Consider the following 14,868-nt stretch of genomic DNA (forward strand, 5'->3'; position numbering starts at 1 on the left):
ACACGGGGAGCACATGCACATATGTTTGCTTTATTCTAACTCTTCGTCTTAATGTTCAATTTTGTCCAAATTCTTAATTCCAAAAATAAGCTGGATCTTCCAGAGTTATTAAGTAAACTTGAAGAATAACTCAGAAAGGGTTACAAAAACGTTCGTTATTCATCACTTAGTGGTACTATGCACTGGTTAGTGGTTGCAACGAGTCTTATCATTATCCCAGTGTGGGGTAAGCAGATCTAAAAATTCTCTAATTAGTCTTGAAAGAGGAAGGCCTAATTCTTGCACCCATTGAAAACGGGCAAGATTGGCTATAATGTAATAATCTTAATCTTTGCTATCGTTACTTTATGCCCGAGCAACGCCAGGCTCATCTGCTAGTTGTCACATAATTTGGAAATATAAGTTTAGAATTAAAAAAACTGCAAAAATTAGTTTTTTCATAATCCAAATATAGATAAAAAACAAACACTAAATCCAATTTTATCTAATTTTTATCATCATAACACATGTATGAATTTCAGCATGCCGCACATGTTAAGATCAGTTTTCACTGTAAAATTTTGTCCACAAGGTACATTTCATCTATGCATTCACGTCCCATTCAAATAAATAATTCATAATTTAAACTCTGGATTGTCACGTGAGTTAATCAAACGTTATGCAAGTAAGTAAAGAAAAGTTTGTTTATCTGTAAAGCTAAATCATAAATAGAATGAATGTAGATATAAATGAGTGGTTTCTTAATTTATTAAAACATGGACATAGTTCTGATAAGCTGCTTGAGATTGCCAGTGTGGCAATGCTTACAAAAGTAACAAGCATTGCATAAAAACAGGAAATTTTCAATATCATGTAATTATTTTATGCATACAATTTATTTTTCATTATAATGTATATTTTAACACAATTACACTACAAAACAACTCTCTAATCTGACATGTGGGATCAAAACAGTATTGGATTAAGAAGATTGCCAGATTATTGAAGTAAGGTGAATGAATGGTTTCATATTTTCTTTCTGAATAATTAAAAGAGACAAAGGTTGTTGGGTTGCTCAAATTGATCTATTGTATCCTAGCCTAGGCTTGGTAGATATTTAGTGGAAACTTAACATTAAGCACAGTTTGAACAAGTGGGAAGCTTGTCTATGATTTGACATACTGTAAAATTGACTTTGTCCATCACATCTAGTATCCAACACCAAACAGTCAAATTACTGAGATTGCATTGTGCTTAAAAGTATAATGGGAAAACGAAAAAAAGAAAAATATATTTTTTGGGTTGGGATTGGACTGGCATGCTATAGGCTACATGCTGTCTCAACAAGATCCATTATGAATAGTAGTCCTTCATTACTTTGACCATCCAACCTTTTGTCTTCATGTTAAGTTTGAGGTAAATATGGTCATGCTAGTGAAGTCTGCAGGTGATAAAAATGTAGTGCTGGTGTTGATGTTTTAAAATGTTTATTTATGGTTTAGGAATACGACTTCATATACTGCACATTGGTATGTATTATTTTTTTTTGTCAAAAAAATTAAAATGCACTGAACATTAAGTTGTGCAACAAAAAATTTCTTGATAAACAACAACCACCTCATCAGCAGAACCAACTAGAAAGTTGACAATGCAGTAAAATTTTGCTGCATTGTCAACTTTCTAGTTGGTTCTGCTGATGAAGTTGGTGTGTTGTTTATCAAGAAATATTGGCAGATAGCATGGCCATGCAAGTTCAATAATTGCCAAGTAAGTACTGTAAGTTTACCATTTCTTCAGACTCAACAATTAAGAAAAACTATTTGGACAAGTCATACTAAAAAACAGTGTTGTGGAGTCAGTCACTGGCGTCTAATGTTTTTAGGCGGAGTCAGTAAAACTGTTTCGACTTGAGACTGACCTCAAAGTTTACTCTTGGTTAAAATGGGAAGTAAGAAAAATTTCTTTAGAGAGCCTACTAATTGATAAATTTAGATAAATACTTTTTATTAAAATGTCCATTTTCTAACAAGATAACATTTTGCTATGAAATAGCCTTCATGGGTTAGTCATGTTTATCTCACATGACATGTTCTATACATTCAGAAAATAGCTTTTATTAAGGCCCACCAGTGGCTGAATGGTTAAAACAACTGAACACTTTTAGTTAGGCACAGGATTGTTCCTGGAAAGTAAAAGCTTATGGTACCACTTCAAAGTGGTACCATTTATTTTCCAGGCACAATCCCACGACTAAAAGAAAAATGTTTTACTTTCATTTTCAGTGTCATAATTTTTACTTGGCGCAGTATTTTTTTTACATCTCAGATGTTTTTCTTTGGATAGCAATTGTTTTTTTGACTAATTAATTTTTTCACTGCCCTTCTATTGGTTTCGAGTTATTTACTTTTATTATAGCTTCAATAACATAATTTGAACTTAGGAGTCAATAGAAAAACAATGAAAAAAGTAAAACCAAGATCAGAATCTAACTGCAACAAACTAAAAGAGGAAGAGAAAACTGAAAAAATGTAATTAATAGGATTATTTCAGTTTATTATTCACTAGTTCTCAAGTGTATGATTGCACCCAATGGTTCAAGACAAATTTTTTTTCTTCCAAATTTCATATTTTAAAATTCTATAGTATACTTCAGTTCAGTCAACCATCAGTAGGAAATTAACTATTCCTGTTGCAGCTGAAGTGGGAGGAACTATTTGGACCAATTTATTATGCCATTCATTCATCAAATCGTTATCTTTTGTATTTAATTATTTCTTGAAAATAATTAACTTTTTTATTTAATTATGAAAAATTGATCTAAAGTGGAATTCTTTTGGCTATTAAGACTGTTTCTTTATGTACTTCAAACTTTTTGCAAGGTAAATTTGTTATATCCATTTTTTGATTCTTGCCATCAATTTTAGTAAGACTTTTTATAAAGAAATTTTAGATAAAAATATTCAGGTACCCAGTGATATCTTTCTTATAAAAAGAATCATAGTATGGCATTTTAAAAATGGGTAAGGTTGGAGTCACACATTGCAAATTTGCTGGAGTTGGACCTTTTGTTTGCAGACCCCACCACACTGCTTGAAAGGTACCTTTTTTTCATGAAGTACTAGAACTTTTTACAATTCAGTTTTTTATTACAGATAATCAAAATATTCAACTGGAAATTTCTTCTTATGGATATCAGCTGTCTTTGGACATTTTAACTGTTGGAAAACTATCCTGAAGTATTCTTCAAGCCTCACCTCCATACTAACAAACATCTGGAAAAACCAAATTATGAACAAAAACTTCAAGTAAGAAATTTATTCCATAAATCAATCTGTAGTAAAGACCTGTTTTTCTAAAAGAAACTTTCTTAAATTTGTTTTTTTAGGTCTGTTGTGGCCCAAATGCATCCATTAAAAAAGTTTTTCTATATACAATAATAATAGTAGTAGTAAAAGCTGCACAATGCCTGAAATGTTTTTACTCTCATCTTATTTGTTATCTGATCAGTCCATACGTTGTACAAAGATGGAAGCTGCAAGTTTGAAAGCATTTCTATCTTAGAAATTTACAGGTAGCCAAGTGCCCCAGTGAGTAATTACAATGTCCAAAGAAGTCAAATGCATGCCTAAAGAACTCAGTTAAAACTAGATTTGGCTAAAAAATGGATAGTTATTTGAAATTTTCTATTGCAATTAAGAATCTCAAAACTTAGTGGATGTCTCTTAATGAATCCCTGGGTAAAGTTTGCAACATTGGAGAGAAAGCATGCTCAGGCAGAAAGGTTTTGTTGTCAGCATATAATTTTTGAATACTTTACTATAGAAGAACAAATAATACCAAATCTGTAAGTTACCATTTATCAGGAGAAATAATTTCTGCCAATTCATATTTGCAACAGGAGAGTTCATACCTGAAAATCTAACTTTCAACCTCTACATGCAACATGGAGCATTCACTTAAAATGAGAAAGGGTATGTTAAAACAACCAATCAACAGTACAGATTAACAACTGAAAACTTATACATGGCAAATCAGTATGTTCTATATTTTGTAGATCAAAATTATAACTAACTAAATAAAAAATCTAGAAAATGTTAGTTATGATTAAAACATTCACTACAAGATTTATGTTTTGGGAACATTTTTTGGGTTAAAACATTGTACAAAGAAGGTTTATAAATTTTCCTTACTCTAACTCTGAAGTGGTTATCATTACACTAATACCAGTTTTTGAGAGAATTTTTTCATCAAAATGATTGCATGTACTTAATTTTCATTTATTTTATAGAAAACTTGAAGAAATTAACCAAAGTATTTAAATTTAGTGCTATCTTAATGCAGTAGTTATTCATTTAGAATGTTTTCAAAACAAATTTAGTCCAGCATAGGAAGCAAGAAGCTGGACTAAAATCAGGCTGAAAATATTTCTGAAGGAAAAATAGGTATGATATATAAATTTTTTGAATACTTGCCTGTAAAAGTATTCCATCTGGAAATCTGATGCGAATCAAAGTATATTTATAATAGCGATAATGTCTTTTTTCATCTCTCTCCCTCATTTCTTTGGTTCGAAGTTGAGTTAGTAATTCCACTCTACTTGTTCTAGGGAAAAAAAATAAAAAAAGTTTGAAAAAAATTCAAGACAACAAATATACCATATTGGCCAAATATTAGTTGATGTTTTTCCCAATTTTAAAAGGGAGAAAACATTTGACTTACATTAATCTAACTAAAGCTTTCTTTGATTTCAAATTGACTATGGTACACACTTCAAAGTTAAACTAATGCTAAAATTTGGCACATCAGTTATTTAGCAATGTTAAACACCAGCCAAACTGTAATCTGGCATGCCTGCAGACTATGTGCAGAAATTGTTTGGCACAACCGTTTTTATATCAAAACTGATTCTGTTGAATAACTTTTTTGTTTTGTTTCTATGAGTCTTATTATTACAAAGTTTAGTATTGAAATATATCAGAGATCAAGTTTATAAACTTATTTCTAAATAATTATAGATTAATTAAAAATTTCTTTCATTCATTAAACAATATAGATTCAAAAGCTTAAAGACAATGCTCAACTATTAAAATTTTAAAAGAATGATACTTAATCAAATCCATCCAATAAACAAAGTAATAATACAAATGTGTAACTTTGCAGGTAATACTTAGAACGTATCACTAATGTTTTTGACCCATTTCTAAGGTCTTCAAGTGTTTTATAAATTTTTCTGGTTCGATTCCGATTTTTAAACATTCCATTCTCCAATGCTTCTATCTTCGAATTTATTTTTAAAATTTCAAAATTTAAATCTCCGAAAGATATGCGCCTGCGCCGGCTGTTATAGCGTTGCATCGTAAATAGCTTGCCATGCTCTCAATAGTTGTTTTTCTTCTTTAAAACTGATTGACGAGCCTTTGCAGTCCACTTTAAAAATTCCTAACATCTCTAGATTTCTTAGTTGGTTTATATGCCGGGTTTGTCGGATCATTTCCGCTTGTTGTAGGTTAGGTGTAATGCTGTTTTCATTGGTTTATGTCGCTAAGGCAGTATTGTTTTCCTTTTTTCAATGTCCGTTTTGTACTCGCAGAGACGTTGTTTGAGCAATCATTTTGTAGATCCAACATACACGAGATCGAATCTGTTATCTCTTAGCAGAATTTTATAGACTCCCGGCATTCTTTCAATTTCCACCCAATCCTTCTCATTTCTTAACATGCCGAATGTATCTGGCTTACATCTGTAGGCTATTTTTGTGTTAGTGTAAGCTCCAATTTCTTGATATAGGGACTGCATAGGGCCCTCATATGTTATAGGTATATAATAAATCTCCCTATCTTGTTACAGATCTTTTTCTGGAATCTTACTTAATTGGCCTTTGAGTTGGTTTTTTTTTTGTTTATCCTCCATTCTATATATATTAGGCTTTTATTGTAGCCATGATTTTCAGCAATAGAAAGGTTGCGGTTGAAGTTCAAACATTAAACTTGTACGACAAGCAGAAGTACACATTTGAACTCCAAGTAAAACACGTTGCGCCACACGTTCACGTCACGCACTGACTCATGGGATATTGTTGAAAAATGGCAGAAATGTTTAACGACAACGAATGTTACCAGTGAAGGTAAATAAACAACTTATAAATACTTTAGAATAGTTTAATATGTTTAATAACACTAGATAATTAGTTTTAATTTTCCTACCATATGATAGGACTACCTCATACTTTTGTTGACGGAAGTAGTTGCTTATGTAAATCCGAAAGCAGCTCGGGAAATTATTTTTAGAAAATTTACAAACGTATTATGCTGTTGGTGGTAGAAGATGCTGTAAAAGAACAAACCTACTCCTACAGAATTACGATAAACTGTTATGAACAGAAATATATGTGAGTTCTATAGGCACTTCACATCACTAGCAAAAAAATTGAATAATTAAATAATTTCTGGATTAAAATCATCTGTTTCTTTATTTAAGCATTTATGAATTAATACTTGTAAACGTGTACTTCTGCTTGTCGTACAAGTTTAATGTTTGAACTTCAACCGCAACCTCTCTATTGCTGAAAATCATGGCTACAATAAAAGCCTAATATATATAGAATGGAGGATAAACAAAAAAAAAACCAACTCAAAGGCCAATTAAGTAAGATTCCAGAAAAAGATCTGTAACAAGATAGGGAGATTTATTATATACCTATAACATATGAGGGCCCTATGCAGTCCCTATATCAAGAAATTGGAGCTTACACTAACACAAAAATAGCCTACAGATGTAAGCCAGATACATTCGGCATGTTAAGAAATGAGAAGGATTGGGTGGAAATTGAAAGAATGCCGGGAGTCTATAAAATTCTGCTAAGAGATAACAGATTCGATCTCGTGTATGTTGGATCTACAAAATGATTGCTCAAACAACGTCTCTGCGAGTACAAAACGGACATTGAAAAAAGGAAAACAATACTGCCTTAGCGACATAAACCAATGAAAACAGCATTACACCTAACCTACAACAAGCGGAAATGATCCGACAAACCCGGCATATAAACCAACTAAGAAATCTAGAGATGTTAGGAATTTTTAAAGTGGACTGCAAAGGCTCGTCAATCAGTTTTAAAGAAGAAAAACAACTATTGAGAGCATGGCAAGCTATTTACGATGCAACGCTATAACAGCCGGCGCAGGCGCATATCTTTCGGAGATTTAAATTTTGAAATTTTAAAAATAAATTCGAAGATAGAAGCATTGGAGAATGGAATGTTTAAAAATCGGAATCGAACCAGAAAAATTTATAAAACACTTGAAGACCTTAGAAATGGGTCAAAAACATTAGTGATATGTTCTAAGTATTACCTGCAAAGCTACACAAGGTTAGTCAGATGAATTTGTAAATGATACTTAATGATAATTACATTATAAATAAAATATCAATTTTTTAATTTTTTTAAATATTGGGGAAAATGCATTTAAATAGATATACTTTATTTATAAAATGATAATATTACTAAAATTTGTCATCCTACATACATACATACATACGATATAAATATATATATATGATATAAAATAATATATACATACATATATATTATTTTATATATATATATATATATATATATTATATATATAAAATAAATATTTGAATATATATACTCTGGTTATGAATGCCCTTGTTTATAAACAAAATTTTAAACACTATATTTGCTCCAATTTATGTCCAATAACTCAGTTTCTGAACAATCTACTCGACAGAGCCTGCCAGTAGCGGTCAACTTCCTATACTTCCGATATTAGAGAAAATCAATGGTCTGATAACAACAGGACTACCAATTCAGTGGTGTCACTGAAATTCACCTCGTTCATTAGATGTCACAACATGAACAATTGATGGTGTTGTTATTCAAATTAGATTTCAATGTGCATGTGGGTAAGATAAATACCCACATGCACATTGTAGTAGTAGTGTCATAATTCAATAATTCATATCTAAAGGTGCTTAATTAACTCAAATTAAATAACGAAAATTTATTATTATATCATATATTATAACATTAATGTTTAATGTAATATTTATTAATACTAGAAATCCAGTTAATTAAAATCTGGTTTTTACACTGAAACTAAAAATAAAAATCAGAACTAATTTTAATTCAAATTAAAATTTATATCAAAGCAATTGGAACATATTTTATCCACACTTTCTGAAATACTTGTCTGTCTTGATTGATTTGGTTATATTTCATCCAGGTAGAGTCAAGTCTCTATTTATAGAACTTTTTACAAAGTGTCAGTTTTGGTTTCAGTTAGCAGTAAGGAAACATTTTGCTTTTTATATGTATATATATCTAAATATATAAAATTACTTGTCCTGACTGACTGGGTGATTGATTCATCATTGCCCAGAGCAAACTGCTGAACCTAGAGGTGAAATTTGGTACACAGTTAGGGTACATCATGAAAACGCACACTAAGAAGGGATTTTTCGAAATTCCCCTCAGGGGGAGAGGGAGAGCATTAAGGCTTAACTTGAAGAACGATTCTACTGTACTATTTTAGATGCAATTTTTGTTTTCAACTATGTTTAGTCTTCATTGAGTACTTGGGTGTATTAAATTGATAACATTTCAGACATTGTTATAAATATTTTTATATATTTCGATTTTTTAATCAAATGTTCAAACTGCTTTAAATTTGAATTTGTTATTGCATATTGGTTCGATTATAGAACGATCGTAAACGTTTCAGAAAATTGATCAAATTGAAAACATTCTCAACAGTAGGTGTTATATAACAATTACTATGGTTGTTGAAATACTGAATATAAATGATATTTGCTTGCAAAATCTGTGCAGGCGAAGTCATGGGTAACAGCTAGTACACACATAAAAAGCAAAATGTTTCCTCACTGCTAACTGAATACTGAAACTTTTAATATATATATAAAGGATATAAGTATATTATATTGCATTTTTGTGCATAAAATGCTGCTGCTAAAAAGGTAAAAAAAGGCTTTGTTTTGGGGGTTGGGAATGGATTAATCCATTTTACACTATGGAAAAAGTTGTTTTGATTTGAGAACAAATCATTTTCCAAACAAATTTTAGGAACAAATTAAGTTCATATATAGAGGTTTGACTGTATTTATTTATTTAAAGATTTCAATTTAATAAGAATAAATTAATAATGCCACAATAGATTACAAAATTTAAGTAGTCCATTCCATAGTCTGATATAGTTATACAGGATAAAATCTTGCAGATATCAAGTTTAATAATTGAAAAAGATTTGCTCTAATATAAAAAAAATATGCCTGAACACTTTTTGGAAAAGCCAGAAAAAAAAAAATCATAGTTAAAATTTATCAGAAAAATATATGAATACCTTTCTTCCTGTTCTTTTCTTAATTCTTCAGCACTCAATCCAAAGAATTCATCAGGTAAATTAATTTTTATAGAAGATGCACTAGGCATTAGAACCCTAATACTACGATCTAATTGTGGTAGAACTGGCTCAGCTGATTTCAAAATGTCTGTTGCCATCTCTAGTGTGTCTGTTGTATTATCTTTAGGAAATACCAGATAATCCTCTTTAGCATCATCCTTTTCTAAAGTTTCTTGTTGAAATCCTGCACTTATAAAAAAATCCCAACTTCCCTCTAGTGTAACAATTCTTTCTTGAAAAATTTTATTACTCATTTTAATTTTACGATATTTTTCTTCCTCTGGATTATCTATAATATTCTTGAAGTATTTACAAATTGTGTCAACTCCAATTTTCACCTATAATAATAGATAAAATATGAAATTTTTTAATCAATAAAAATTTATTAAAAATCAGTTAAAAACTTTATTGATAAATTCTTAAAACAATTTTTGTGTATAAAATAAAAAGATATATAAATTCAATCTATATCCACTGTAATGTTAAGCTATAAATGTAAAATATCATTATCATAATAACCTTATGAATATTTATTTTGGTAGGTTATTGAACGTAATGATATTTTACATTTATAGCTTAACATTGGTTTCTAAATTCTAATAAAATGTTAAGAGAAAAAAATCTGAATATTCAGTATTTTTTAAAAATACTTTTAGGATATAAAAGAAGCATAATTAAAAAGAAAAAATAGTTTCATTTCTATATTTAAAAATTTCAGTATAAAATACTTAATTTTATATATCATTTAAAAAGATTAGCAAGTTCAAGATCATTAAAATTAGTTTTACAAGAAATTTTATTTCAATTCAAAACAATTTCTTCTGATGAAAATTCTACACTACAAAGTATAATTATTTTTATTATAATATAATATATAGATTAATTTTTAATGTATTATAGTTATCAAATTAATACCTTTTCTCTGTCTTTATTACAGCTTTTTATTATTAGACTAGATACAATAATTCTATCTTCATAAAGCTGCTCATATAAATAATCTTTTATCTTTTCTTCAATTTCATTATAAGTTGAAACAACAGGACCAATTAATGGACAAGAAAAATAAACCCCACTGACTGCAAGTACTGGTGCACTAGTGGTATAAGACTGGAATACATAATAAATTATTTAAAGTGTATAAATTACATTAAAAAATATACTACATATAAAAATTTAAATTATTTGCATACATTGCTAATGACAATCTTAGTAGTTCAAATTTACTTCAACTTATGATCTCTCTACATATGACTATTTGAAGTTATGACAATCATCCCATAAAGCATTCATAGCAGCCTATCAGCAAACACAAGGCTGAGTTTAAACAAAACAAAGTAACTACATTGCCAGCTATGACTGTACACTTAAAATGTATTATAGAGAATGAGGCTAAAACAATTAAACATTTAATAAAGCCATCTATAATGTTCATTATGTTTGTCATTACTGACAGTGACAGTGATTATTGCTTATAGTCGCTTTAGAATAAAAATGTCTCATAGTGTGACAGTTTTATAACAATTATCTGGTTTCTTCATCATTTGGCATCATGTTTTTATTTGTGTATGTATCAAACTTATGATCAGGATGTTGGAATAAAGGTCCATCATAAGTCACAGATCCAAAATACATTAAAAAAAAAACAGTGATTTTAAACTCGGTAATAAAACATATACAGGAATACCTCACCTTACGTTGGTAATTGGTTCCAGGAGAGGCGACTTAAGTCGAATTTACTTCACTATAATGTCACTAGGCTAAACCACAAATAACCATTCCCAGTTCTGTATTTTATTTATTAATGCATTTTTAATAATATATGGTTAATAAGAATATATTTTAAGCTTACAAACAAATTACTTTTTTTCTGTACTATATTAAAAACTAAAATCTAAATTTACAAATATATGTGCAGTATGTACTGTACACACTTGTAAATGTACATGTTTACAATTATTAATTATCATTTGTACATGTTTACAATTTGGTGATGTTTACAGTACATCGTGGACTCTCTATTTGTTAATGTGGTTTGCTCTAAGACATAAAATAAAATGATTTTATAAGGTTAAATAACAAATGCAGTTATTAAAATTATTTTGCATTAGTAGAAAATAAACAAATTTACGTTAAATTTACCAATAAAGACTGCTCAATAAGATGACAACACAGAGTCACAATGTTTTCATATTTTGTTTTCTAGGATTTATGATGTACAGTATTAACATTTACATAAATGTACATATTTTAATATGTTTTTATATACTTTTATTCCTATTTATTGTATAGTAACACGATTTTGTGTGCTTATAATGCTTTTCTAGTGATATTACGACTTCAATATTTATGGCAGACAGACGTAAAGTTGAATAAAATGATTTAAACTTGATTTTAAATTTTTTTCATATATATAGACGTACAATCGAGAACGACTTAACTCGAAACGACGTAACCCGAGGTATACCTGTATTTATTTTATAATTACATGAAATGGGATTCTTTAAATATGGTTTCAAATACAATAGTAATAAGAATTAAAAATTATATGTATATTTCAATATTGTTTATTGAGTTCCAATATGTAAATTAATGTTCTTGTTATAAAACTATATATTTAATGGTATAAAATTTATTATTAATTTTTCAAATTATAAACAATCTTAACTGAATTATGACTGCATTAACCAAAACTGGGTTAATGCACAGTAGTAATAAATCCAAAATATTACACTAACTCTAGCATCTGATATTAAAATAAAGTTCATATAAAATACAAAAGTTCAGTTCAATTGTGTTAGTTTACAATAGTCAGGAACAAAATTAAATTTATATTCATGCAATCATAAAAAAAATAACTATTAACTGACTTTTTAACAACTTATTAACAACTGACTTTTTAAAGCTGAACTAAATTTAGATGATTAAATATTATTCAATTAAAGAATATCCAAAGAATAAAGACACACATTTCTTTCAACGTACACTTTAATTTAATATCATTTCAATCTAGAATATTAATAAGTATTTATCCTTGAATAAATAAAGGTGATCATTAAACAATGTTAGGTTTAAAATAAACAGGAATGATATCCAAATTGTGTATTTTCATAGATTAATTATTTTAAAGGCTCATTATTTTAAAACAGTAACTCTGCACCAAATTAAACATTTAGAAATTATACAAATATAAAATACAAAGTGAAACTAAATTTTCTTGATATTGTTCTCATTTTTTTGTTACATAACATTTAGTTTGATTTATGAAACACCTTCATATGTAACTAATCAATTTTCTAGTACCAGGATCATAACTAATTTATTGGGTTGTTCGGAAAGTAATTTCGTTTTTTTTATTACTAGAGGAATTAGATGTATTTTTACCAGCCAATTTTATTTTAAACCACATTTTCATTATATACTTCGACAGCTGACATTTTAAGGCTTATTTGTAAAATATTTTGTTTGATTCTGTACAATTGTTTTTTTTTCGATGACCCATCAAATATGGAAAATCGAAAGCATCATTTTTGGCATATTTTGCTTTTTTATAACTAAAAAACCAAAATGCTGTTCAAACAAGAAAAAAATTGTGGTACATGTTTGGAGATGTGTTGAGAGAAAGACCGTGCCAAAACTGGTTTACAAAATTTCATTCTGGCAATTTTAATATCGAAGATACACCACATGAAGATGGCCATTTGAAGCCAACGAAAACAAAATAAAGGTACTGATTGAAGCACTCTGCCATATAACAACACGTGAAATCACTAAGATTAAATCTGTTAAATTGAACCATTTATTATGACTTAAAATAAATTGGTTTAGTTTCAAAGCTCGATATATGGGTTTCCCATGTTAGTAACGAGAGATGCTCTCTATGGTGAGATTTTAAAGAAATTTATTTTTGAGCTTTTACCAGACAATTTAATAATTGATTCGAAAGTGTACTGCCATCAAGTAAACAAATTGAGTAATATCATCAAACAGAAAAGGTCAGAATTGATCAACAAAGAAAGTGTAGTGTTTAACCATGGTAATGCCAAATTTCACACAAGTTTGGTAACTCGTCAGAAACTGTTATAGCTTAGATGGGATGTGTTATCACACCAACCATATTCGCCAGATCGGGCACACTCAGATTATTACTTGTTTCGGTCTGTACAAATTTTTTTTAACTGTAAGACATTTACTTGAAATGACGATGTCAAAAATCACTTGAATCAGTTTTTTGTAAACAACGATCAAAATTTTTATGAATGTGAAATCATGCTACTACCAGAAACAATGACAACAGGTATTTGACCAAAATGGTCAATATATAATAAATAAATATTTTATTGAATTATAAGAATATTGCGTTTATTTTTCTATGAAAAAACGAAATTACTTTCCGAACAACCCAATAATTATAAGATACCTACTATAACTATTGAAGTGAGTCAAAATAATATACAATATCAAATCTAGATAATCAACTTAGTTTTATCTTCAAATTATTAGATTTCTCAAATAAAGTTTTTAAAAAAATAAATCTGTAATATATCAGTATAAGAAAGTTTTTTTAAAATAATTACCAGTAATTACTGGAAATATAGTCCAGCACAGTATTAATAGTCCTACAAAAAATGTGAAATCCTGATGTTGTAGACAAGTCTAACTTAATTGCAAAAGGTTTATAACATTGTGTGTGTTAGATTAAATTATACTCCTAAGAAATAAAAGTCTTTAATATAAATTGGTTTTACTAACCACTTTATCATCTTGTTTGTGTTTTTCTTTTTCTTTCACTTGTAATTCAAGCTCTATTTCTTTTCTTGCTTGAGCTCTTATTGCAGCCTGGGACCTATTAAAACATAAAAGAAAATATTCAAGAAATAGATGCTCATATACAAAAAAATTACAAATTATAAAAATAGGTTATATAAAATTTATCTGCTTTTCATAATTTATTTTTTTTAAATAGAATCTAAAAATAAATTTTTCGTAATTACATCATATTAAAATCTCAATGATTTCAATAAACTGTTAATGAAATATTTTAATATAATCTTGATTCCATTACAATAAATATATTTTAATTGGAAATGGTGTGTTCCTCTTCCTTCAGTATAGAGTGTCTTAGTTTACAAGAACATTAGTTTTAATAAATTATTAAGTTAGAATCTATAAATTTTTTACTAGATTTTATTAGTATCAAGTTTTATTAGTAAGAAATAAAACTATTTGAAATATCATCAGAAAGTTTTATTTTTTAATACAGAATCACTCTTTCTATTATCTCTATTTCCATTTGTGGGATTACAAATTTGACGTATGCCAATTATATATATGCTGCATATTCAAGTCAAAATTTTAATCAGATTAAACTTTTCATGAACTAAATAAGCAGTTTAATCACCTCACAATATTTATTTTAAATAACTGAAGTAATCTATAATCACTGACTTAA

The 14,868-nt window shown here is 28.5% G+C and overlaps 1 protein-coding gene across 1 annotated transcript in view; it reads right to left on the reverse strand.

The window, feature by feature from the left end:
• The window catches only part of Gint3 (GDI interacting protein 3), a 29,876-nt gene that overhangs the window by 1,254 nt on the left and 13,754 nt on the right, over positions 1–14,868 (reverse strand). The window contains exons 3-6 of the mRNA XM_067274333.1: positions 14,169–14,262; positions 10,335–10,526; positions 9,360–9,757; positions 4,452–4,581 (exon numbers count right to left, since the gene is read on the reverse strand). Of these exons, the coding sequence (XP_067130434.1) occupies positions 4,452–4,581; positions 9,360–9,757; positions 10,335–10,526; positions 14,169–14,262 (814 nt within the window). The remainder of the gene's footprint in view (positions 1–4,451; positions 4,582–9,359; positions 9,758–10,334; positions 10,527–14,168; positions 14,263–14,868) is intronic.

The sequence above is a fragment of the Centruroides vittatus genome, unplaced genomic scaffold (genome assembly GCF_030686945.1).
Source record: "Centruroides vittatus isolate TY-2023 unplaced genomic scaffold, ASM3068694v2 contig_546, whole genome shotgun sequence".
Lineage (NCBI taxonomy): Eukaryota > Metazoa > Arthropoda > Arachnida > Scorpiones > Buthidae > Centruroides > Centruroides vittatus.